The following is a 26,252-nucleotide window of genomic DNA, read 5'->3' as shown; positions in this document are numbered from 1 at the left end:
GTAACAGTAAGAGACTGAAGAGCTCACCACCTTCCACCTAATGGAGAATGAGAATACTGGATCTTACTATAGCTAGCTAGGGCTTTTATTGGCTCCCACGAGAGTCAGAATTCTCAGTCTGCACCTGCTGGAAGGCGTGCACAACCCATCAAGTATTTTTCTGGGCCGGTCCAGAGGGCCACTACGGAAGGTGGCAATAATTTCCTGTGGGAGAAAGGCCTTTGCCTGAATCATATGTAGTGGAGCTCCTATGAACTCCAACTGAGGTGACAGACTTAATTGAGACTTCAGGTAATTTATGGCAAACCACGGTAACTCCAACTCCTGGATGGGTGATGCCCATATAATTTTGGGCCAGTTCCTGAGTTGTGCTCCTTATCATCCAGATAGGCAAACAGATGATGGATAGTCACTTCATGAACAAACATTCATAGAGCTGAAAGAGTTGACCATGGTAATGACAATAGTTTCTTATTACAAATGTGAGGTATTTTTGTTGACTTGGAAGTCTCTCTTAGATCCAGTGAACATAAACAATCTCCCTTTAGAACGTAAGGCATGACGGTGCACAGAAAAACCATCTTGAGCTTTTCCTAAAACAAACTTGTTCAAGGCCCTTAGGTCTAGGATGGGACAGAAATACTTGATTAAAATCCATGCCCTCTTTCTCCTGGTGGATCAGGTTTGACTAAATTGGCTTCTAAGAGGGAAGAAAGCGCCACAATAATTATTCCCTGATGCGGAGAGTTTGATCAAGAGACGATCAGTGGGCAATCTGGAGGTAGTTCAAATGTATTCCTGACAGTTTAACAAACAAAAAGGTAGAGGAGTGTGGTGGCCATGTTAGTCCACTCTTAAGGTTATCAATAGAAATCAAACAAAATAAAACATGGAACAGAAAATAAGATGATACAAACAAAAAAAAACCCAAAAAACCTTCAGCTTCCCTCCTACTGGAAGGCTGTCCAGAAAGGACAACTGAACACCAGCTTTGTTCACGTACAGTCAGTCAAGACCTTGTCTTGGGTTTTGGCTGGGGAGCAGGCAATAGCTTCTGGGCTCCCTTTTGTCTGGTACAAGAGCAAGATCCCTAATGTGTTTTGGCTGGAATAAGGAGGAGGATGGCTAGGAGGTGGGCTGAGAGAGAGAGAGACACTTAAAGATCTTGCAGTTTTCCTTCATGAGGGAAGCTGCCTCTACAACTTTCTCTGAAAAGATTTTCTCCACAGCAAGGCACATCTGCAAGGTTCTGTAGCACATCATATCTAAGATCAAAAGAACAGAGCAATGAGAGGTTTGGGTCTAATACTCAGTGCAGCTCTGAATGCTATTTTGAAAACATCATAGGGCATTCTGACCAATGTGTTTTCCATACTCCTTCCCCTTACCCACAAGAACTAGTAATTACTCCTTAATCCCTTATTTATCCCATTTGTTTGTCTTGAATAGATTGTAAGTTATATCAAGCATGAACTGTCTCTTATGTGTTTTGTTTACAGTGCTGCATATGTCTAGTAGAAATAAGTAGTAGTAGTAGTGAACAGAGGTTATGTAGCCACATTGTGAAGAAAAGTTTGAATAATGTTTCGCAAGTACTGGCTCACAAGAAGCTGATAAGAAATTATGTAGGAAGAGAGCACAGCATTCTAAAAAATATTTGCCAGACAGTATCCAAAATCTGGGCCTCCCTCCCTGATGCCAGCTGATCCCATACCAGGAACACCGCTTAACTGACTCTGTGGGAGTTGCCATTCACCCCGATTGTAACAAGAACAGTATAACGTGTCCCAAGCAGTCAGTCAGGATCCATCCCCTGCAACAAGTAGAACTTACAGCCCTTCAAGCAGTACTGAGTCAAACTTTAGTCCGACTTACCACTGCCAGCTGCTCTCCCCAAGCTCAGTCTCCACAAGTCTTACCACAAATAAGAAAGGCTAAGGGCTGATACTCTGTCCCACTCTCCAGAAAACCTCTTTCCTTTCTTTTTCTTTTTTTGTTTTGATTGTTGTGCTGGAAAAGGAGAGTGCCACAGGAAACAGGGGAGAGGTGAAGGGAGGGAAGAAGTAAATTTGCAGTACACCAGAGACCTGCAGACTCAAGCCACCCACAAAGCTCAAATAGAGACCAGTTAACCAACTGGACCAAAGGCAAAGCACTCAGAATCAGAGATTTAAAAGTGTGTCCATCCACCTACTGGAGATAGAAAATACTGAGGAATTGAACTGGATGCCAAGAGAGATATGTCACAACTTAGTTTTCAATTCTCTATCTCCACCTGCTAGTTGATGGACATAACTATCCCACAGATTCTGGAAACGTGGGAAGCTACGTAACAGAATATACAGAATATATATATTTTACTGTATTATAATCCGCCTAGATTATTAGACGGTACATACATAAGGCCTGATATTTAAATGATGAAGTTATACATTCACTGACAGTTGGTGAACATACAACTTCACCATCTGTGTATGTTTAAAAATAACAGGGCAGTATCATGCTGAAAATATGAATGAATGGCCCAATACTATCCACAGAATACAGGGTCCAATCTATCCTCCAATTACTAAAATACACTATTTCCCTTCTCAGAGAAGAGTTAAAGAGGGCTCTTAATTACAGCAAGTCCAGGCTACAGAACCTTTAGATGTATCAGCCTTGTTAGATAACTTAGACCTCAGAAGCAGCTTGGTCCGCTACTCTTTTGGTAGCTTTTGCTTGGCTTTGGATAGAGATTGGCTACTACAAGAAAAGATCTTCCTGAACCATAAAATTCTTATGTATCCCGATATTCTCAGTGGAGGAGGGTAGTTAGTGGGGTCCCGCAGGGGTCTGTGCTGGGTCCGTTGCTTTTTAATGTATTTATAAATGACCTAGAGATGGGAATAACTAGTGAGGTAATTAAATTCGCCGATGACACAAAATTATTCAGGGTCGTCAAGTCGCAGGAGGAATGTGAACGATTACAGGAGGACCTTGCGAGACTGGGAGAATGGGCGTGCAAGTGGCAGATGAAGTTCAATGTTGACAAGTGCAAAGTGATGCATGTGGGTAAGAGGAACCCGAATTATAGCTACGTCTTGCAAGGTTCCGCGTTAGGAGTTACGGATCAAGAAAGGGATCTGGGTGTCGTCGTCGATGATACGCTGAAACCTTCTGCTCAGTGTGCTGCTGCGGCTAGGAAAGCAAATAGAATGTTGGGTGTTATTAGGAAGGGTATGGAGTCCAGGTGTGCGGATGTTATAATGCCGTTGTATCGCTCCATGGTGCGACCGCACCTGGAGTATTGTGTTCAGTACTGGTCTCCGTATCTCAAAAAAGATATAGTAGAATTGGAAAAGGTACAGCGAAGGGCGACGAAAATGATAGTGGGGATGGGACGACTTTCCTATGAAGAGAGGCTGAGAAGGCTAGGGCTTTTCAGCTTGGAGAAGAGACGGCTGAGGGGAGATATGATAGAAGTGTATAAAATAATGAGTGGAATGGATCGGGTGGATGTGAAGCGACTGTTCACGCTATCCAAAAATAATAGGACTAGAGGGCATGAGTTGAAGCTACAGTGTGGTAAATTTAAAACGAATCGGAGAAAATTTTTCTTCACCCAACGTATAATTAGACTCTGGAATTCGTTGCCGGAGAACGTGGTACGGGCGGTTAGCTTGACGGAGTTTAAAAAGGGGTTAGATAGATTCCTAAAGGACAAGTCCATAGACCGCTATTAAATGGACTTGGAAAAATTCCGCATTTTTAGGTATAACTTGTCTGGAATGTTTTTACGTTTGGGGAGCGTGCCAGGTGCCCTTGACCTGGATTGGCCACTGTCGGTGACAGGATGCTGGGCTAGATGGACCTTTGGTCTTTCCCAGTATGGCACTACTTATGTACTTATGTACTTATCTCCAGGGAGATGTTAAAGAAGAGGAAGAGAGGACAGTGTCTGCTATTACACACAGCAGTTTTACAGATGGATGCTTTATTTTTTCTAACATTTTCCTGCAAATGTGTTGTTAAATATAGGTCTTCAGTATATTTGCTTTGATTCTACACAATTATCCACCTTTATATCTACTGAGGAAATGTCTTGGGGTAGAGATAGGACTTTATCCTCAATACCGGCTCTAGTAGACAGCCACTGAATGTAATTGTCTCCTGATACTGAGTTTCTTCTTGGCTACTTTTTCTTCATTCTAGTTTTCTTTTGATTATGTACTTGGATCCTCCTAGATGGAGGACTTTTTTTTTTTTTTTTAATAACTTTACTTGAGGTTTAACATTAACAACATAAAGAAATAAGATATCAAATGTAGGACAAAGTAACAGAGAAACCCAGAAATAACTAGCTTACAAAAGAGTCTGCTGTGAGAGATTTACCACAACAAAAACACCCTAAACTTTTTAAGTTTTAAGAAAATGTATCATACAAAAAGACAAACCACCCCCATCAAACCCCCCCACTAAGTTACCCATAGGCAGATAAGAAAAATCGCAAAATGTTCTCTCACTTCTTCATAGAGGCAGATGCAGCAACCAAACGTAAAAAAATCTAAATCGTTAAAGTCCCTAACGATTTTAAAATAACGAAAAATGCACCAAAAAAAAAAGTCACACATGCTGGAATCGGTATTGAAACGTATAATGTATCAAAGAATCACAATACACATCGTTAATCGGCCCCCAAATCATGCGCAGAGCAGCCAAGCGTTATGTTAGCTGCTCTGCGCATGCCACAAACAGTCAAATCACAAGCACATGGCAAATTGAATTGACACATAAAAAAATAAAACTAAAAAAAGGATCGGGAGGGGGCAAGGGCGCTCATCAGGAGCGTCCTGTACGGACGGCCTTGCCCCCCCCCCCCCCCCGCCGCTGCTCCCCACTTTCCGCCGCTCCCCCCACCCCGAAAAAGCAAAATTGTAGCAGCCCCTGCCCCCCTCCCTTCCTCACTACTCTCAGCTCCGCCTCCCGACATCCTCCGTCTGTGCCCCGCCCCCTTTGGGGGTCGTCGCCGCCATTCCCCTTCTCCATCGTGCCCCCCTCCCTCTTACCGGGCCCGTGCAGCGCCTCTCTCCTCTGTCCGAAGGCGCTGCACGGGCAAGAAGAAAGCTGAATCAGCTGATGCCTGCCTTCGCGATGGCGCGTCTTTCTCCTGCTGCGCCCGCCCCTGTCTGACGTCAGTAACCTACGTACTGACCCCTCCCGATCCTTTTTTTAGTTTTATTTTTTTATGTGTTTTCTGAGGTCCTTTGGACCAATCACAGCGCTTTTAGCTCTGCTAATGCGCTGGGATTGGCTCAAAGTTTGTTTATTTTTTCACTTAACACTTTTTCCTGGCACAGAGCTGTCCTAACGAGAGGTCCAGACCTCTCGTTAGTTTTCCTGCCTTTTTCCTGCGTAAAGGCAATCGGAAAAGGTTAGTGCATGTCGTTTCAATGGGGTTTTCACACTAATTGCTCATCTCCATTCCGTTTTCGTTAGCTGCTACTGTCGTCGGAAAATAGGCTTAAGTGCATGGAAAGGATCGGAAATTCTTCCCCGAGGGCTCATTTAACGATGAAAAACGTTTAGTGCATCTGCCTCATAGTCTTATCTCGTTGAGCAAATAAACATTCCATTTCACAAATATACCAAAGATAAGTAATCCATTTCACCAAACAGGGAATCCCTGGGTGCATCCAAAAGACAGCCAAATTCAGTTATGCAGCATTAAGACTATGTTTAAGCAAAGCTGACCTTGAAAGTGTCAGAGCAATAATAGATTTTTTGACAAAAACACCCCTGGATTGCAGGGAATCTCACATAACAATTATCACTGCAGTCTAATTTGCACCGACCTCCAATAAGCCTGAGCTTTCACACAGGTCCACCATATGTGATCCATAGACCCAACCTCCCCCCCCCACCCCCCATTGCCTCCAGTACAGATCAGAGGCTCCCATACAAACATGGCAAAATCGAGCAGGAATAAGAAACCAATGGAACAAAACCTTACGATGTTTTTTTTTTTTTTTTTAATGTTTACAGCCCTGGAAGCCTTTGACAATACCAGTTCCATCATCATAGTGAACCTCCAGTTCTCTTTCCCAAGAAAATCTATGAACAGTAACCACAGACTACAGACCACAAAGGTATCTATATAGAGTAGATATTAAGTTTTATGCGTCAACAAAATTCTCACAGAGGCCCTCTAGGAAAGAGGCTTCTCAAAATAATCTCTGTTTAATATCCAGTTTGAGCAAAATGAGTTAGAGGACTTGAGTAAGATTTTTGCCCTTTTTTTCTAAAGGTTGGTTGTCTTTTCCTTTTTTTTCTATTGTGACTTTTCTGTATAATGGATGCTTAATTTGTAAATTAAAATTGTAATAAATAAAATTTTTTTAAAAAGAATATGGGGTCAGATCTTGGGAGGAGCAAAGGATGGCTTTAAAATTATCCACATAGCAGCCTATTCATTTTAGGCCTCCTAATCTGGTGACCACATTATATGTGCATTCAACACCACTACAGCATTGCTGAGGTCCCATTTCAGCCACCATAGGCATTGTATTCTCTCTCAGAGAGACCCATGATATGGCAGCTGCTAAACACCAAGAAATGTCCACCTGTTAAAATGTCAATTGGGACTACTTACCCCTGCAAGACATTTTTCCAGAGTATCCAATATAATCAACTGGGACAGATAAAGATTCTTTTCAGCAGTTTCTCCAAATATTCTCTGAGGAAAAAGAAACAACATGATCAGCTTATATATAAAAAAGTAAAATATAATTTTTAGTTGTAATCAATTTAGAATGAACAGATATGGATTAAAAATGGATACTGTTCTCTAAAACAACTATTTTAGGTCAAGAATAATAATCTGCTACTTCTTTCTTGCTGTATTTAACTTCCCAACTTTTACTTAATTGCATTTCCACAGCTGCTTAACTCAATGCCTTGTATTCATGAAGAATTAAAATGTTTTCGTAATTAGATACATCTAAGTTATTTAGAAATATTTCCAAATATATACATCTTTTAATGGTGTCATGAGATTTATTTTTAAAAATGGAATTTGCTTAAGTATATAAGTACATAAGTATTGCCACACTGGGACAGACCGAAGGTCCATCAAGCCCAACATCCTGTTTCCAACAGTGGCCAATCCAGGCTACAAGTAACTGGCAAGATCCCAAAAGAGCACAATACATTTTATGCTGCTTATCCTAGAAATACACAGTCGATTTTCCCCAAGACAATTTTAATAATGCCTTATGGACTTTTCTTTTAGGAAGCTATCCAAACCTTTGTTAAACCCCACTAACTGTTTTTACTACATTCTCTGGCAACGAATTCCAGAGTTTAATTATACTTTGAGTGAAGAAATATTTTCTCTGATTCGTTTTAAATTTGCTACTTTGTAGCTTCATTGCTTGCCCCCTACTCCTAGTATCCTTGGAAAGAGTAAACAAGCGATTCACGTGTACTCGTTCCACTCCACTCATTATTTTATATATCTCTATCATAGCTCCCCTCAGCCATCTCTTCTCCAAGCTGAAGAGCCCTAGACGCTTTAGCCTTTCCTCACAGGGAAGTTGTCCCATCCTCTTGTCAGAAATGGTTCATCGCACTGTGAAAATCAAAAACATATCAAAATAAAGATATAAATTATATAAAACAATATTAATTATAAAATAAGGATAGATCAAACATACAAAAAGCCTTATTACACAAGATCTTTTCATAGGTTTTATTTTTTAGATTCTCTTGTGTAATAAGGCTTTTTGTATGTCTGATCTATCCTTATAATTTTATAATTAATATTGTTTTATGTTTAAATCATTTTTATTAGTAAACAACATATGGGAAATATACATTGCGTAACTTCTTCTGATTCAACTATTGTTCACATTGATCCATATTTTGTTAAACAAAGATTTTAATTTTTCACCCCCCCTCCCTTTACCTAATGCTAACATTTCTGTTTAGGTCTAGGGTATTAACTTGACATTAAACATCAGATCTGAATTCTCTTAACTTCCCTCCTCCCATCCCTACCCTCCCCTTTCCCACCCTACTCCTTCATCTTTTCCGTATCCTCCTGTTTTTATCCAAAACATTAGAATCAGGGGTTTAATATGTGACTTCTTGCTGTCGGTGTCATTGTAGTCCAAAACGGGCTCCAACGTTGTTGAAATTGTGTGCCTTCTGTAGAGTCAAGATCCCCTATAGCCATGCGCTCCATACGTAACTTAATATTCTTTTATATAATTTATATTTTTATTTTGAATTTATTGTCAAGCTTTGATTATATGTGCATTTTGATATGTTTTTGATTATCATATGTCTTGTAGACTCCTAACGCAGGCAAAAAGCACCAAAACACAGCTGTGTCGAGTCACTGATGTGCCCAATAAAGACTTTTTATCGTGTATACTCTCCCCTGGTTTTTGAAAGTGACACATCACCCTACTCCTATCTGCGCTGCACTACTTTGACGTAGGGATTGTGTGGTCCTCCACTTTCTGTGGCTACTCCTAGCCATCGCACTGTGTGCTGAGCTACCAGTTTCTGCATACAGAGCAGTACTTCCTGGAGGGCAGCCCTGGCCATGTGTCAGGCAGGCGCAGGTCTGACATGCTACCCAAACCTGCTTCGACCCAGGAAACCAACTACTGCTCCATCCCAGGCTCTCTCTGGATGGAAATTAAGGGAATTCTCTTAATTACATAGAGATCCCTCAAGCACAAGGTAGGGGATTTCCTTGTTCAGGGCTGCTCTGCTTTTCCCTTAAAGTGACAGGAGCAGCAGAAAAGCCTTAGTCCCTAAAACAAGGAAAAAAGGTTTCCCAGGGCAATTTTGGGGAAATTTAAGCACCTGGGAGCTACAGAGAGAGCCTGTGGAGGACACACCCAAACAAGGTAAATGGGCAAGAAGTTGGGGGGGGGGGGGGGTAGGGACCTGCATCACTCAGGCGAGATCCTTCGGGACCAAGCCAAAGCCTTGCCCAGAGGAACTAAGAAGCACGACGGGGCTGCGGAGCCAAATGCTGAGCTCAACAAGGTCTTGAGATTGTGATTTGGGAGCAGCTGTTTGGCTCGACCAGGCTATGCGGCCATAACCAGCAGAATGGGGAGCTTGGCCACAGCACAACCTACCACCCGCTGAAAGGTACAGAAAAATACTGGATTGTTCCAGATAGCACCATAGATTATAACTGGTGATGTCACTGGTTGAATTCTGTTTTCTCTACTTCCATCTGCTGGTGGGCAGGGATAACATGAGTTGGTTCAGAACAGTGTAAGGTGATGCTAATAAAGAGCTTTTTCATCATTACCACCTTCATAACAGGTATGTAGAAAAATGCTTGTATGGCTTCCTGCTTGGATTTTAAAAGATATGTGGCCAAGATTGACTAAGAAAGTGACTGAGTTTTTTTCATGTACTAGTTTGTGAACATTGAAGACCGTTTTCATTTTTTGGTTTAATTCAGGTTTTTTTTTTAAACACATTGAGGCATATTTTCAAAGCACTTAAGCCTTCCAAAGTTCCATAGAAACCTATGGAACTTTGGAAGGCTAAGTGCTTTGAAAATATGCCTCATAGTCTATCAATTAACACAGGTTATGTGGTATTCTGTATTAAATCTCAGTTTAGAATTTATCACTCTATTACTTAGTTTTGCGAAGTGTTTATGACTGGCCTTCTGGTTGTGTTTTATTATTTGTAGATATTCCCTTCATGTAGATATTTCAAAACATGGCCTTGTCAGCTATTTGACCATTTTATTTAATAAAACAATTGACATTTGGACTTGTCTCCTTTGGATCTGCTGGTGTGTCGCTGAGGGTTTTACAAGCATAGCAAAGCATATCATGTCACCAAGCTTTTCCTGTACATTGTATCTGAATTCTGAAGCCCAGGACTAGGCATTTTTCAGGGCACCAATACAAATAGCAAAAGCTCTCTCTCTCTATCAGACCATGTATTTTCCACACTCCTTCCTTCCCTTTACCCACTAGTAAATGGAGTTCATCAGCCTTCTCCAGAGGGAGAGTGTCTGCAATCTCTCCTACACACAATGCTCTATAAGTACACATCCATGTAAAAAGCTATGCAGGAAGTGAGCATAGCATTCTGAAAAAAAACCTCTTCCAAAAGACTCCAACGTCTCATACCAAGGAATGAGTCTTCAAAACTTTTACTCTATTGAAAGCGGATCAACCACCATAAAATGGTGAAGCAGCTGCTGTTTCTCGAACCTGGGAGCCTTTTATTGAAATCAACATTCTTGTTACCAGGTTCTACAGAGAGGGGAGTTCTCTAATGTAAATGGAATGGAAATCAACAAATGAGATCCTCTGATGGGGATTTTTTTTTCTAACGTGGGGGAGAGAAAGACCTGATGGTATACCAGCTGAACTCTCTTCAAAGAAAATAACTGGCTTATAGCCAGAGAGTTCCAGGAGCACTCAAACAGACCCCAAAAATTACTCCAGAGGAAAAAGACTGGGCTGAATGGAACCAGACTGCTGGCATCGATATTTTCAAAAGGAGATAGAGCAGCTTTTAAACTAAAACCTGAGGGAAGGTCAACCACTCACTCAAAAGCACATGGTTTAAAACAAGGTATCTTTGACAGATATCACCAAAACAGGAAAGTTAGGGCATCCCAATAGAGAGGTTGCAATAAAAGTAATAGTAGACCAGGGGACTCATTTTCAAAGCACTCAGACACACAAAGTACCATAGTTTAAAATGGAACTTTGTATATCTGTGCTTTGAAAATGACCCCCCAAGTGTCTTTAAATAGAGAGCAGAGTGACTTGAAAGATTGCAAATTATTACTGTCTAGTGCTGAGCACGCTGCTTGAAGTGTTTGTATACAAATGCTAGAATCCTAAAAAAATAAAGAGAGCGTAAAATTATATTGCACTACATAATAGGCATCTCCGAGACCTGGTGGAAGGAAAATAAACAATGGGACACTATCATACCAGGGTACAAATTATATTGCAGTGATATGATGGATCAAATTGGTGGACGGGTAGCATTATATGCTATAGAGAGCCTTGAACCAAATAGACTGCAAGTTCTGCAGGACACAAAATACACCTTGCAATCCTTATGGATAGAAACTCCATGTGTGAAAGGGAAAAGGATAATGATAGGAGTATACTATCATCCACCTGGCCAGAATGGACAGATTTGAAATGTTAGCAGGAATTAGAGAAACTAACAAATTAAGGACCCTGTTAACTAAGCCACTAAAAAGTTAGCGTGGCTTAGTAAACAGGGCCTTAAGTGATATCAATTATCCTAATATTGACTGGATAAATGTAACATCAGGGCCTGCTACGGAGGTAAAGTTCCTAGATGAAATCAAACACTGCTTTATAGCGCAGCTGATTCAGGAACCAAGAAAGGGAGCAATTCTAGATCTAGTTCCTAGTGAACCACATGATCCGGTGCAAGAGGTAATGGCATTGGGGCCACTTGACAACAGTGATTATAACATGATCAGATTTGATTTAATAACAGAAGTACACAGAGGAAATCCAATAAATTAGCATTTACCTTTCAAAAAAAGAGACTATGATAAACTAATGAAAACAGTAAAAAAAAAAAAACACAAAACTTAGGAGCAACTGTAAAGGTCACAAATTTACATCAAGAGCAGATGTTGTTCTACAATGCCATCCTGGAAGCCCAGACCAGATATATTCTAGGCAGAAGGAAGGCCAAATAACAGCTAACATGGTTAAAAAGTGAAGTGAAGGAGGCCATTAAAGCTAAAAGAATATTCTTCATAAAATAGAAGGATTCAACTGTAGATAATAGTAAATGTCATAAGGAATGGCAAGTCACATGCAAAGCCCTGATAAGGAAAGTGAAAAGAGAACTGAAAAAGAAGCTTACCTCAGAGGCAAAAAAACACATCCTTTTTTTTAAAGTGCATTCAAAGAATGAAGCTGGTAAAAGAAACAGTTGGATCACTAGTACATAAGTACATAAATAATGCCATACTGGGAAAAGACCAAGGGTCCATCGAGCCCAGCATCCTGTCCATGACAGCAGCCAATCCAGGCCAAGGGCACCTGGCAAGCTTCCCAAACGTACAAACATTCTATACATGTTATTCCTGGAATTTTGGAGTTTTCCAAGTCCGTTTAGTAGCGGTTTATGGACTTGTCCTTTAGGAAACCGTCCAACCCCTTTTTAAACTCTGCTAAGCTAACCGCCTTCACCACTTTCTCCGGCAACGAATTCCAGAGTTTAATTACATGTTGGGTGAAGAAAACTTTTCTCCGATTTGTTTTAAATTTACTACACTGTAGTTTCATCGCATGCCCCCTAGTTCTAGTATTTTTGGAAAGCGTGAACAGACGCTTCACATCCACCTGTTCCACTCCACTCATTATTTTATATACCTCTATCATGTCTCCCCTCAGCCGTCTCTTCTCCAAGCTGTATAGCCCTAGCCTCCTTAGTCTTTCTTCATAGGGAAGTCGTCCCATCCCCGCTATCATTTTAGTCGCCCTTCGCTGCACCTTTTCCAATTCTACTATATCTTTCTTGAGATGCGGAGACCAGAATTGAACACAATACTCAAGGTGCGGTCGCACCATAGAGCGATACAACGGCATTATAACATCCTCACACCTGTTTTCCATACCTTTCCTGACAATACCCAACATTCTATTCGCTTTCTTAGCCGCAGCAGCACACTGAGCAGAAGGTTTCAGTGTGTTATCGACGACGACACCCATATCCCTTTCTTGGTCCGTAACTCCTAACTCCTAGATCATCAAAAGGTAAAAGGAGTACTCAAGGAGGACAAGGCCACAGTGGAGAGACTAAATAAATTCTCTGCTTCAGTCTTCACTGAGCAAAATATAGAAGGGGGGGGGATACCTGTGCCAGAAATCGTATTTAATGGTGAGGAGTTGGAAAAAATGAAACATATCTTTGTAAACCTGGAAGATGTAATAGGGCAATTCGACAAACTACAAAGTAGTAAATCATCTAGACCAGACGGCATATATCACGAACTACTAATGGAATTTAAAAAATGAAATTGCAGATCTATTATTAGTAATTTGTACATTATCTAAAATCAAGCATGGTATTGGAGGATTGGAGGGTAACCACTGTAAAACCTATTTTTACAGAAGGTTCAAGAGGTGACCAGGGAAATTACACTGTTGAGCCTGACCTCAGTATCAGACAAAATGGTAGAGACTATTATAAAGAACAAAATTACTAAACATAAAAATAGACATGAAATAATGGTACAAAGTCAACATGGATTTAGCCAAGAGAAATCTTGCCACTCTAATCTGCTACATTTCTCGTAAGGGGTGAAAAAAGTATGTGGATAAAGGTGAGCTGGTATTTAGATTTTCAGAAGGCATTTGACAAAGTACCTCATAAAGTCATGGGATATGAGGAAGTGTCCTGTTGTAGATTAAGAACTGATCAAAAGATAGAAAACAGCGTACGGTTAAATGGTCAACAATCTCAATGAAGAAGGGAAAATAATGAGGTTCTGTGCTGGTTCCAATGATTTTTAACATATTTATAAATGATCTGGAAACTTAAATGACTGAGGTGATCACATTTACTTATGACACACAATTGTAAAAAAAAAAAAACCAAGAGGATTGTGAAAAATTACAAGGAGATGTTACGAAACTGGGAGTGTGGGCATCCAAATGGCAAATGACATTTAATGTGAGCAAGTGCAGTGATGCATGTAGGGAAGAGGAACCCAAACAATAGCTATATAATACAAGATTGCACATTAGGAGTCACTGCCCAGGAAAAGAATCTTAAGTGTCATCACTGGGGATATACTAAAACCCTCCATGCAGTGTTGCAGCAGCAGCTCAGAAAGCAAATGTTTGAGACTGCACTTTGAATATTGTTCCACTGTCTACGTATAGCAAGTAAATCTCTCTCTAAGTATTTATATGGTAGGAAAAGACTTCAGATGCTCAGCATTCACATATAACTCTCTCTATGTGGATGCCTCCTCACTGCACAGAGTTCACTTTTGAAAATTTATTTTTTCTGAATGCGAACTTCTGGCAAGCTTCTTAAGTCAGAAAAACCTCTCCATGAATGGATCTTTTTCATAAAGTCTTGTAAAGATTTTTTTTTTTTTTTTAGTTGTACCCCGTGCTTTCCCACTCTTGGCAGGCTCAATGCGGCTTAGGTACTTATTTGTACCTGGGGCAATGGAGGGTTAAGTGACTTGCCTGTAGTGGGAATCGAACCCAGTTCCCCAGGACCAAAGTCCACCACTCTAGCCACTAGGCCACTCCTCCACCACCTAATATATATGAAATCTCCACCACCCAATTCTCTATTAGAAATGCAAAAAGGTACGTATCTCCTCTGTGGCTTAAGCTGCTGGGTACGCTCTACAGAGAGACCGTTTCGCTAGTGCTTCCTTACTAGCATAACCCGCGGCCACATAGAGTACCTTTTTAATATGTCCACTTCTTTTTCCAAGAGATTTAGGTGATGGAGATTTCATATATATTAGGTGGTGGATATTTCATATACATTAAAGAAAATCTTTACAAAACTTTATAAAAAAGATCCATTCATGGAGAGGTTTTTCTGACACATGAAGAAGCTCGCCAGAAGTTTACATCCAAAAAAAATAAATTTTCAAAAGTGAACTCTGTGCAGCGAGGTATCCACATAGAGACAGTTATATATGAATGCCGAGCATCTGAAGTCTTTTCCTCCCATATAAACACTTACGTGAGGGAGATTTTCTTGCTATACATATACAATGGAATTATATTCTTTTGCAAGTACCAGGTGGTGTTTGACTTTGAATATTGTGCAATTCAGGTCACTGCATCTCAAAAAAGATAAGGTGGAATTAGAAAAGGTATAGAGAAGGACAACCAAAATGATAAAAAGAATGAGACAACTTCCCTATGAGGAAAGGCTAAAGAAGCTAGCACTCTTCAGCTTGGAAAAGAGACGGCCGAGGGAAGATATGACAGAGGTCTATAAAATCATGAGTGGAGTGGAACAGGTAGTCGTGGATCTTCTTACTTTTTCCAAAAGTAAAAGGACTCGGGGGAGGGGGCAGCAATTAAGCTACTAAATAGTACATTTAAACCAAATCGTAGAAAATATTTCTTCAGTCAACACGTAATTATGCTCTGGAATTTGTTGCCAGAGAATGTAGCAAAAGCAGTTAACATAGAAGGGTTTTAATAAGATGTGGACACGTTCCTAAAAGAAAAGTTCATAAACCATTATTAAAGGTGGACTTGGGAACATCCTCTCCTTATTCCTGGGTAAGTAGCATAAAATATGTTTTACTCTTTTGGTATCTTGCCCAGTACTTGTGATCTGGATTGGTCACTATTGGAAACAGGATACTGGGCCTGATGGGCCTTTGGTCTTTCCCAGTATGGTGATGCATATGTACTTAGGAAAGACAGGGTCTCTGCCTGTTTTGACCTATTAACATTAGAATCAGGCCTTAGCCTTGGGTGTTGACTAATGGTCTCTGATGCCTCAGTGAAGTTTCTTCACCTGATGCATTGGAGATTGACAGCAGTGCAACAGAGATCAACTCCAAGGTCCTTTAAGGTCTTGGATGTCAACACCCCTCCTGCAGGCAGTACACGGATCTTGAGGACCAGTTGGATGTCTCTCTGCATCAATGCTACCAGCAATGCAGCAAAATTGCGTTGCACAAAGAAGAATTCTTTCTGCTCATCAAATATCTTCCTAAGCTTCCCCTCAAAGACTGCTACTGACAAAGGTGAAGGGAAAGCAGATAGAGTGGCCAAACCCTCCTGAGTCATCTGGGGTGTATCGGAAGTCAGGTCTTTTGTCTTTGGTGACTGCTACACCCTCTTCAATACCAAGGAGAATGAGTGGTTCCTTTCATTGGGGCATTTCAAGGACACTGAAAATTCTCTGTTCCTCAGCACTTTCAATACCATGCTCCAATGAGGTGCAATGTTGATGCCAGACAAAATGAACGTGACGACTGTTGCTAAACACAATGCCAAAGTGTAAAAGCAGACTTTAATTGATTGCCTGAATTAAGACTCATGTTTCAGCCATAAGGCCTTCCTCATCAGCTTCTATGAAACTGCCACAGTCTTGCTGGAAGACAGCATTGCTGTGTTTAAGATAACCACAATGATACAAAACAAATGCCAGCAAATGGAGCAATATCTCACCGACAATATGATTCAGAAAACAGCTGTGGCAATTTCATAGACTCCTGAGAAAGGCCTTATGGCTGAAACATGATTTGTGCAGAGTGTTGATTCTGCTAATCAATTGATTTTTGCTTTTACACCTTGGTATTGTGTTTAGCAGCAATCGTCACCTTTGCTGTGTCTGGCATTCTTTTGATTCTGCGGAGGATTGCTCTTTTTCTGTATTTCTGCAATGTTGATGTACCATGTGTTTTCAGCACCAACGAAGACAAAGACAAAGCCTCCTTCAGGCAAAACTGAGATGATGATTGGTGTTTAGGGTAAATGATGCAATCTCTATGCTGATGCAGCTCCAGTGTCCAGGACCCATGAAGATCAATGTTTCTGGTGTTGAAGTTGATGGACGGGTCTTCTCAGTGCCAAAAATACATTTGCACTGCTTCTCAACCACAAAAAGGCCTCTTTTGTTCATCTGTGAATATAATTTACAATGGAAGCGATTGTGGTTCGACCCTAGGTACTGCAGACACCATTTATGGGAATGTGTAATTAATATGGTCCTTATGCATCAGGTGCATTTTTTAAAGCTGCTGGGGGCTTTTTCTGTGACATCTTGGCCATAAAAATGGTTGCTGCAAAATCAGATGGTAAAATCATATCTTACCTGATAATTTTCTTTCCTTTAGTCATACCAAACCAGTTCAGACTAATGTTATGTCCATCCAACAGCAGAAGGAGACAGAGAAAACAAATAGTTCCAAGTACTTCACCCTTAAGGGCATTGTGCAGCCTGAAATGCTCAGAAATTTGACTACACAAGCATGGTGCTTTTGAAGCTGTATTCCCAACACAAGAAACAGGTGAAGAACATAAGGCAAACTCAATTTGATACCCAGTTAATACCTAGAGTTAGGAAAAAAGGGACATGAAAGGTACCAGAAACGATGAACTGGATCCATGATACCTAAACAAAAGGAACATGGCAGAAAAAAAGAGAGGGAGGGCCTCTGGACTGGTCTGACTAAAGGAAAGAAAATTATCAGGTAAGACATAATTTTACCTTCCTTGAAAAGATGAGGAATGCAAGGCCCAAGGCCCACAAGAAGCAGAGGAACTCAGACCTAAGATCAAGGCAAGGGGAAGAGAGAATGCTCCTCAACCGGAAGCGCTAGACAGCGACCGATATACCCCTAGTAAATTCTGAACTCAACTACAGACCAAAGAAAGAACAGGCCTAAGGACATTGGAAGGAATTTCCAGGAATGAGGCAAGTCGCAGTACCCATCATGCTCATAAGAGTCTGCAGGCAATGCTGCTGAGGGGAGAATGGGTCTGCCAGACAAGATATGATGCAGCATACCTACCAACAATGACGTTTCAGCAGAGGAATAAGTGGAAACAACCAAACTAGTGGTCATGACATGGCAGAGAACCCTGGAGATATTCAGGCCACCTCCAGAGAAAGAAGCAGAAACAACGCAACAGCGTTTGCACCCAACACGGAGAAGAACAGACCAGCAGCAAAGGAGCTGTACTGGTACCTTGCAGACAGCAGCCTCTCAAAAATAAAGAGATGGTGGCCACTGACATGCCAAACTGGAGAAGACCATAGAAGGAGTCTTGAATATTGGCACTCAAGGACTGATACCTGTGTCATAGCCAGAGAGGGAGCCATGCTAAACCTGTCGAGATGGAGCCTCACTGAGGAGCGATGAAGGAGGCTGGCCGCATACTCAGAGATGGGGCAGAGCTTCACCCCCAGAGACGAAGGATGTAGAGGAAACCCTGCCCAACACACAGGTAGCTAACAAGCAAAGTTGCAAATCGGTGTGAAGAATACATCCCCTCCAGGAAGGGAGAGCAGAATGCTGCACAGCCAGAAAGAGGAAACCATCCTACCTACAAGTAGGCGGACAGCATACCAAAGAAGGAAACGCAGGAGCACAGGGGCTGCGGCTGCTCAGAGAGACTGAGTCATGCTCCTTGGCTAGAGATGGAATCGTGTCCTTCAGCTAGAGACAGTGTCACTCCGCGCTATCAAGGAAAGAGCTATGCCCAAACGAGGAGACTGAGGAAAGGACCACCCACACAGCAACGGATCCATGCTACACTTTGGGAAAATGGGCCAAGCAGAGCTTTTTTTTTTTTTTATGGGGACAGCTCAGCGTAACCCACCAGAAATGTTGTCATACACAAAAAGCAGATGGGTGAAGACGAACAACGGGACTACACACAACCACCAGAGATGGAGCCGCGCTCAACGGCCACAGATGCAGCTACAAGTGAACAAGTTTAAGGATTATTGTTGGTTATAAATAATAATGAGCAAAGGAATTTCTTTTCCTGCTTTTTTTTTTTGTTTTAATTTTGATCTATTTTGGGGGGGAGGGGAAGAGTTCTTCTTTTGCTTTATTATTACATTTGCTTTTATTTCTTCTCTTCCACCAGATGCTGCTTCTTCCATTGCCTAGCCTAGAGGCACTCTCTCTTCCCTCCCCTGTCCCTACATTGGAACTGCCTCAATGCCTGCTCTCCCCCAAAACACTAGTAGAGGGCATAATTAAAGGGAAGCAGCTCTGGGCCAAGGCATCAGAAGAGTGCTGGCCTGAGTCAGATCCCCAATAGCACATTACTGGTATGGGGCCCTCAACATCAGTAGCAACTTCGGCTTCTGGGCTCAGGTCAAGCCCCCAACATCAGTGGTATTTCGTCTGCATGGGGCATGCACCAAATTTTAGGAACATGCAATTGTTTCAGCTCTCATGATGAAGATGCTTGGATTACACTGCCTCCTCTTGTACCTCACCTTGAATTAGTTCTTTATATATGTTAATTTTTATCTAATCTTGAAATTTTAAAAATGTTAATGAATTCTCATAAAATATGATTCAAAAATGTAAAATAAGAAACAGAGAATGATGGTTCTTGAATAGACCTATAGAAAGTACGTTTATCAACAGGATATTTCAGAAAACAGAAAGAATGCATTCAAAATACAATCTGCATTTCAATCTCTTAGACTCAAAATACTGACCATTACAAAGTTCTCCAAAAGCAGTTATTAAAATATACTAACATTAAGCACCCTCAAGAGTACAAATTTTCTTATGCTACTTCCACATTAAGGGCAAGATTTTGCAGTCCTTCCTTACTGCAGCATTGCAGGAGACCAGGGAAACTAGAATTAACCAGCAGCCAAAAAGATTTCTTAAATCTTCATTTCAAATAGACAGTTTTATCTCCTGTTATCTGCCAGGGCAATTATAGGAACATCAACTAACTCAGACTACGTGACTGATTGTGAACTATAAGATTAAACAGGAGGCCAGATGTACTGAAGGGTTTTTCCCCACTATGGACTACATTCTGTATATGGCACCCAAATTTGGGCACTGAAAAAAATGAGTGCTAAGTGCTACTCTATAAATGGTGCTCTAAATTTGGCGCCTTTTACAATTTTGGGCACGAAGGTTTACATCAACTGAAACCTGGTGTAAATCTTTGCGCCTAAATTAGGTGTAGATCTACCATATTCTAACACACTGCGTGCAAATTCTAGGAACACCCATGATCAGCCCATGCCCCAAGTCCTCTTTTCTGATCCACGTGGAAAATTTACATGCACATCTTTATAGAATACTGGCTACAAAGATACACATGTAAAGTCTAATTGTTGCCAATTAGAGTCAACAATTGATTGTTAGTGCCCATCTATTGGAACTAATTGGCTCATTGTTCAACTGAATTGGGTGTGTGCCCAAATTGCACCATATCTAGAATTTGGGGGTATATCTCCATTGGAAAATACTTAGAACATTTGGCTTTATGTTAAGGAACATAATATTGTATTATCAGTACAAACTCAAATATCACCTGTGTTGCAGATTTTATGCAAAACTGGGGCAGAATCGTCCTTAGGCAGGTGTAAAACATGCAATCACACAAGACCCAGGATATGGAGCACATATGCCTAAAGAAAGTACGAAAAGGATGGTCCTGAAACATGAGAAAGCTGTGCGAGCTTACAGACCTCACCTCTTCCCTACAAACTCTCTTCCAAAGTTGGAGAAAATTGCTGGGACAATGCACATTATTTTTCCTCTCAACACATGCCCACTGAAATAGCAATGTTCATCTTTTTTCCATTTTTATTCACTGCTTCTTTTAAACTGAAAAAAGATCAATAGGCATGAAAAACAGTGAAACGAAAAAGAAAAGTCTTTCTGAACCAAGATTTCTGTTTGTTACTGCCTTGTACAAGACAAGTGTAGTTCAAGTTTGCAACAGTTCTTTCATTTCTGAGCCTAAGCAATTCTTCCACAAACAGGAATCAATTTCAATGCTGCAGCTGTCAATCACTTTGAAAACTTCATAGTAAATTAGTTTTACTTAATCTTCTAATCAGTGTCTGAACAGGAACTTACCATGTTGTTTACATTCTTTAGGATATTTGTGAGTCCACTTATGACAAGAGAAAACTTGTACTTAGAAATATTAATAAGGCATTCCTTATTGTGTTCCATGCTGACTTTGGTGTGCGTGGTCTGCTGTCCTGCTTTTATTGGAAGCTGTTAAGGAAAACAAAAAACAGAGTTAGAGTATAAATTCATTTTTTTTTATTAATAATCTGCACAAATTCATGTTCATTATACCAAGAGGTTTGGTGGCCATATTTGTCCTGGACATAACTGGTTTGCATGTTGCAATGCTTTGCACTGACCAACATAATTATGAAAACATACTGTACATGAGCCTTAATTTGAAGAAAAACAAGGCAGCCAAAAAAGCATATGCCAACGCCAGAAGCCTGGTCTTAACCAGGGTGGGACCAGGCTGCTGGCATCAGCATTTAAAAAGGAGATAGAGCAGCTTTTAAACTAGAAACGAGGGGAAGGCCGACAGTTGCTCAAATGTGCATGGTTCAGGATAAGGTATATTTCAAAGATATCACCAAAACAGGGACGATAGGGTATCCTCATAGTGAGGTTGCAAAAGAGACCGTAGATCAGGTGTCCTTAAATAAAAATCAGACAAAAGATTGCAAATTAATACTGTCAAGTACTAAGCATCATGTACATAAGAACAACAAACATACTTTGAAATGACTATATGCGAATGCCAGGAGCCTAAGAAATAAGACGAGAGAGTTAGAATATATTGCACTAAATGAAAAATTAGATAAGCATCTCTGAGACCTGGTGGAAGGAGGATAACCAGTGGGATACTGTCATACTGGGATACAAATTATATCGTAGTGATAGGGTGGATCGAATTGGTGGAGGGGTAGCATTGTATATTAACAAAAGCCTTGAATCAAATAGACTGAAAATTCTGCAGGAAAAAAAACACTGCTTGAAATCACTGTGGATTGAAATTCCATGTGTAAAGGGGAAAAGGATAGTGATAGGAGTGTACTACCATCCGTCTGGCCAGGATGAACAGACGGATGCAGAAATGTTAAAGGAAATTAGGGATGCAAACAAACTGGGCAACACAATAATAATGGGTGATTTCAATTATCCTGATATTGACTGGGTAAATGTAACATCGGGGCACGCTAGGGAAGTAAAATTCCTTGATGAAATCAAGGACAGTTTTATGGAGCAGCTGGTACAGGAGCCGACGAGAGAAGAAAAAATTCTTGACCTAGGCCTTAGTGGAGCACATGATCTGATGCGGGAGGTAATGGTGCTGGGGCCGCCTGATAACAGTAATCATAATATGATCGGATTTGATATTAAGTATATATAGGAAATCAAATACGTTAGCATTTAACTTTAATAACGGAGACTAAGATAAAATGAGAAGAATGGTGAAAAAAAAACCTTAGACGAGCGACTGCGAGGGTCAAAAATTTACATCAGGCGTGGATGCTGTTCAAAAACACCATCCTGGAAGCCAAGGTCAAATATATTCCGCATATTAGAAAAGGAGGATGGAAGACCAAACGACAGCCGGTGTGGTTAAAAAGTGAGGTGAAGGAAGCTATTAGAGCTAAAAGAAAATCCTTCAGAAGAAGGAACCAACTGAAAATAATAAGACACAGCATAAGAAATGTCAAGTCAAATGCAAAGCGCTGATAAGGAAGGCTAAGAGGGACTTCGAAAAAAAGACTGCGTTGGAGGCAAAAACACATAGTAAAAAATTTTTTTAGATATATTAAAAGAAGGAAGCCGGCACAAGAATTGGTTGGACCGCTAGATGACCGAGGAGTAAAAGGGGCAATCAGGGAAGACAAAGCCGTAGCGGAGAGATTAAATGAATTCTTTGCTTCAGTCTTCACCGAGGAAGATTTGGGTGGGATACCGGTGCCGGAATTGGTATTCGAAACTGACAAGTCAGAGAAACTTAATGAATTCTCTATAAACCTGGAGGATGTAATGGTGCAGTTCTACAAACTGGAAAGTAGCAAATCTCCTGGACCGGATGGGTATTCATCCCAGAGTACTGATAGAACTGAAAAATGAGCTTACAGAGCTATTGTTAGAAACATGTAATTTATCCTTAAAATCGAGCATGGTACCAGAAGATTGGAGGGTGGCCATTGTAATGCCAATTTTTTTAAAAAAGTTCCAGAGGAGATCCGGGAAATTATAGACCGGTGAGTTTGACGTCGCTACCGGGCAAAATGGTAGAGACTATTATTAAGAACAAAATTACAGAGCACATTCAAAAGCATGGATTAATGAGAGAAATTGGAGAGTCATGGGATAGGAGGTAGTGTTCTATTGTGGATTAAAAACTGGTTAAAAGATAGAAAACAGAGTAGGGTTAAATGGTCAGTATTCTCAATGGAGAAGGGTAGTTAGTGGTGTTCTCCAGGGGTCTGTGCTGGGACCGCTGCTTTTTAACATATTTATAAATGACCTAGAGATGGGAGTGTAAAAAAAGTGGGAGAGCGACCAAGGATACCAGAAACTGGAGAGATGGGAGTAACTAGTGAGGTAATTAAATTTGCTGATGACACAAAGTTATTCAAAGTCGTTAAATCGCGGGAGGATTGTGAAAAATTATAAGCGGACCTTACGAGACTGGGAGACTGGGCGGCTAGATGGCAGATGATCTTTAATGTGAGCAAGCGCGAAGTGATGCATGTGGGAAAGAGGAGCCTGAATTATAGCTACGTCATGCAAGGTTCCACGTTAGGAGTCACGGACCAAGAAAGGGATCTAGGTGTCGTCGTTGATGATACGTTGAAACCTTCTGCTCAGTGTGCTGCTGCGGCTAAGAAAGCAAATAGAATGTTAGGTATTATTAGGAAAGGAATGGAAAACAAAAATGAGGATGTTATAATGCCTTTATATCGCACCTCGAATATTGTGTTCAATTCTGGTCGCCGCATCTCGATATAGTGGAATTAGAAAAGGTGCAGAGAAGGGTGACGAAAATGATAAAGGGGATGGGATGACTTCCCTATGAGGAAAGGTTAAAGTGGCTATGGCTCTTCAGCTTGGAGAAAAGGCAGCTGAGGGGAGATATGATAGAGGTCTATAAAATAATGAGTGGAGTTGAACGGGTAGATGTGAAGCATCTGTTTACGCTTTCCAAAAATACTAGGACTAGGGGGCATGTGATAAAGCTACAATGTAGTAAATTTAAAACGAATCAGAGAAAATGTTTCTTCACTCAACATATAATTAAACTCTGGAAATCACTGCCAGAGAATGTGGTAAAGGCGGTTAATTTAGCGGAGTTTTAAAATGGTTTGACAGCTTCCTAAAGGAAAAGCCCACAGACCGTTATTGAATGGATTTGGGGAAAATCCGCTATTTCTGGGATAAGCAGTATAAAATGTTTTGTACTTTTTTGGGATCATGCCAGGTATATTGTGACCTGGATTGGCAATACTTATGTACTTGTGTACATATACACAACATACCACAGGACAAAGTTAGAAATGCCAAAAGCAAAACAGTCCTACTGGAACAAATCAAGAACACAAGTTTGAGGCATATTTTCAAAAGCACATAGACTTACATAGTACCCTATGGAACTTTGTAAGTCTAAGTACTTTGAAAATGAGCTCCAATCAGACACACAAAGCAGAACACATATCTTTATATCATTACTAGAGATGTTCTAAAGACAAAAATATGCAATTTGTTTTTGTCTCCCCATTTTTCTGACATTTTCAGTTTGTTTCACTTATTTTCAAGATGCATTAATCAACAACGTAGTGCACATTAAACTGATATAGCAAGCACTAAATTTAAAATATGTGGAGACTCAATTTCGAAGCACATAGACTTATACAGTTACATTATTATTATTATTACATTTGTACCCCACGCTTTCCCACACAATGCAGGCTCAATGCGGCTTACATAGTAATTTGAAATACAAAGTTAATAGAATTTTAATAAAACAGTAGTAAAACAATGTAAATTTGGGCTTAGTAGTGTATGATAAGTTGAGCTACATAATATATGACTAGGATAAAAGAGGGTAGACAGGATAGGATAGAGTAATTTGGGAGAAAGGGTAAGGAGGGATAAAATTAAGGAGAGATGGAAAGAGAAGGATGGGAGGTGGGAATTGGGGGTGGAAGTTGGCGAGATTAGGTTGGGGCATTTGGGTAGGCTTGCTTAAAGAGATGAGCTTTCAGCATTTTTCTAAAGGGCAAGAAGTCATTTATTAATCAGATTGGTCTGGGTATAGCGTTCCAAAGCTGGCTGCCCAAAAAGGAGAAACTGGATGCGTAGTAGGTCTTGTATTTGACTCCTTTACAATTGGGAAGGTGTAGGTTAAGATAAGTTCGTGAAGAAATAGATCTGTTTCTAGCAGGGAGGTCGATCGATTCATTCATGTAGCCAGGGGATTCACCGTGGATGATCTTGTGGGTCCATTGTGTTGATCTTAAAATTTATTCTTTCTTTGATGGGGAGCCAGTGAAGCTTTGCTCGAAGAGGTGATGCACTTTCGAATTTTGATTTGCCAAAAATAAGTCTGGCAGCCGTGTTTTGGGCATATGTTACTATGTAACTTTTGTAAGTCTATGTGCTTTGAAAATGAGAACCAAAAGCTCTCCTGCTCTGTTGTATATACATACATACTCGTGGAGGGGTATTTTCGAAAGAATGTCGAAGTCAGAAATGGGACTTCCTTCTCATAACATCCAAAAGCAAAATGTGAATCTGACAGCCATTTTCAAACAGGAAAAACTTCGGAACTTTCTGTTCAAAAATACATGAGGACATGAAAACGACCAAAATGAACAGCCATTTTCCAAAATAAAACATACAAAATATGAACGCCAAAAGGAGCCACAAAAACATCTGTCTAGCATCATTTGGCCATACAGATGTCCTTGCAGAGCACAGGGGCAGCCGAGTGGTCAGCTCAGTGGACTTTAAACAATGGGACCCAGGAACAAATCCCACCTTAATTCCTTTATATGTTATTGTGAGCCCTACAGGATCAAATAAAATCCTACTGTACTTAAAGGTACACCAATACAATAGTCACCACCCTTGCAGGTGTCTTATGAATTCAGGTACAGGAGGCACTTGTATATTCCAGGAGGGCTCACATATTTGTACAGAAATAAGAGAGAAAGTGGGAGTTACACCTGGGTTCCGCTGTTCAAACTGCACTGACAACTAAGCTACTCCTTACACTTGCTCGCTGCTCTATTAGGAATGGCCATAATAGGTGAAGCTGTCGGAGCCTGGTATTCACTGTCACTTTCACTTCTTAGGGGGATGAGAGGGGGTCACTAACCTCCAAATATGACTATGCTACTCCCATTACTTAAAAACTACTGGCTCCCTGTTCTTTATAGGATAAACTTTTCAGATTCCTCTCAGCATAGAAGGCATTCTAACACTTCTCCTTTCTAATTCCCTCTTGTATCCTTCAGTCACAGGGTAACAACCTTTTCAGAGGCCCTTTGATGGTATGCTCACATCGGGATAAAGATAGTCGTTGGAAGGCGTTTTTTTGCTGAGATCCCATTTGTCTTTACCCCGATCTTCAAGACCCTGCAGCAGCATTGCTTATTTAAGCTTAAGCGAAACGCTGGCCAAAGTTGGTCTGGGGGACTGTTTAAGGCTGGAACTATGACTT

At 40.7% G+C, this 26,252-nt stretch overlaps 1 protein-coding gene across 1 annotated transcript in view; it reads right to left on the bottom strand.

The window, feature by feature from the left end:
* NF1 (neurofibromin 1) overlaps positions 1-26,252 on the bottom strand; it is a 464,504-nt gene that overhangs the window by 359,334 nt on the left and 78,918 nt on the right. The window contains 2 exon segments of the mRNA XM_030222524.1: positions 6,632-6,715; positions 20,612-20,755. Of these exon segments, the coding sequence (XP_030078384.1) occupies positions 6,632-6,715; positions 20,612-20,755 (228 nt within the window).

Source organism: Microcaecilia unicolor, chromosome 13 (assembly GCF_901765095.1).
Source record: "Microcaecilia unicolor chromosome 13, aMicUni1.1, whole genome shotgun sequence".
Classification (NCBI taxonomy): Eukaryota; Metazoa; Chordata; class Amphibia; order Gymnophiona; family Siphonopidae; genus Microcaecilia; species Microcaecilia unicolor.
Note: the sequence above shows the minus strand (reverse complement) of the source record. Positions and strands in the feature narration are given on the sequence as shown.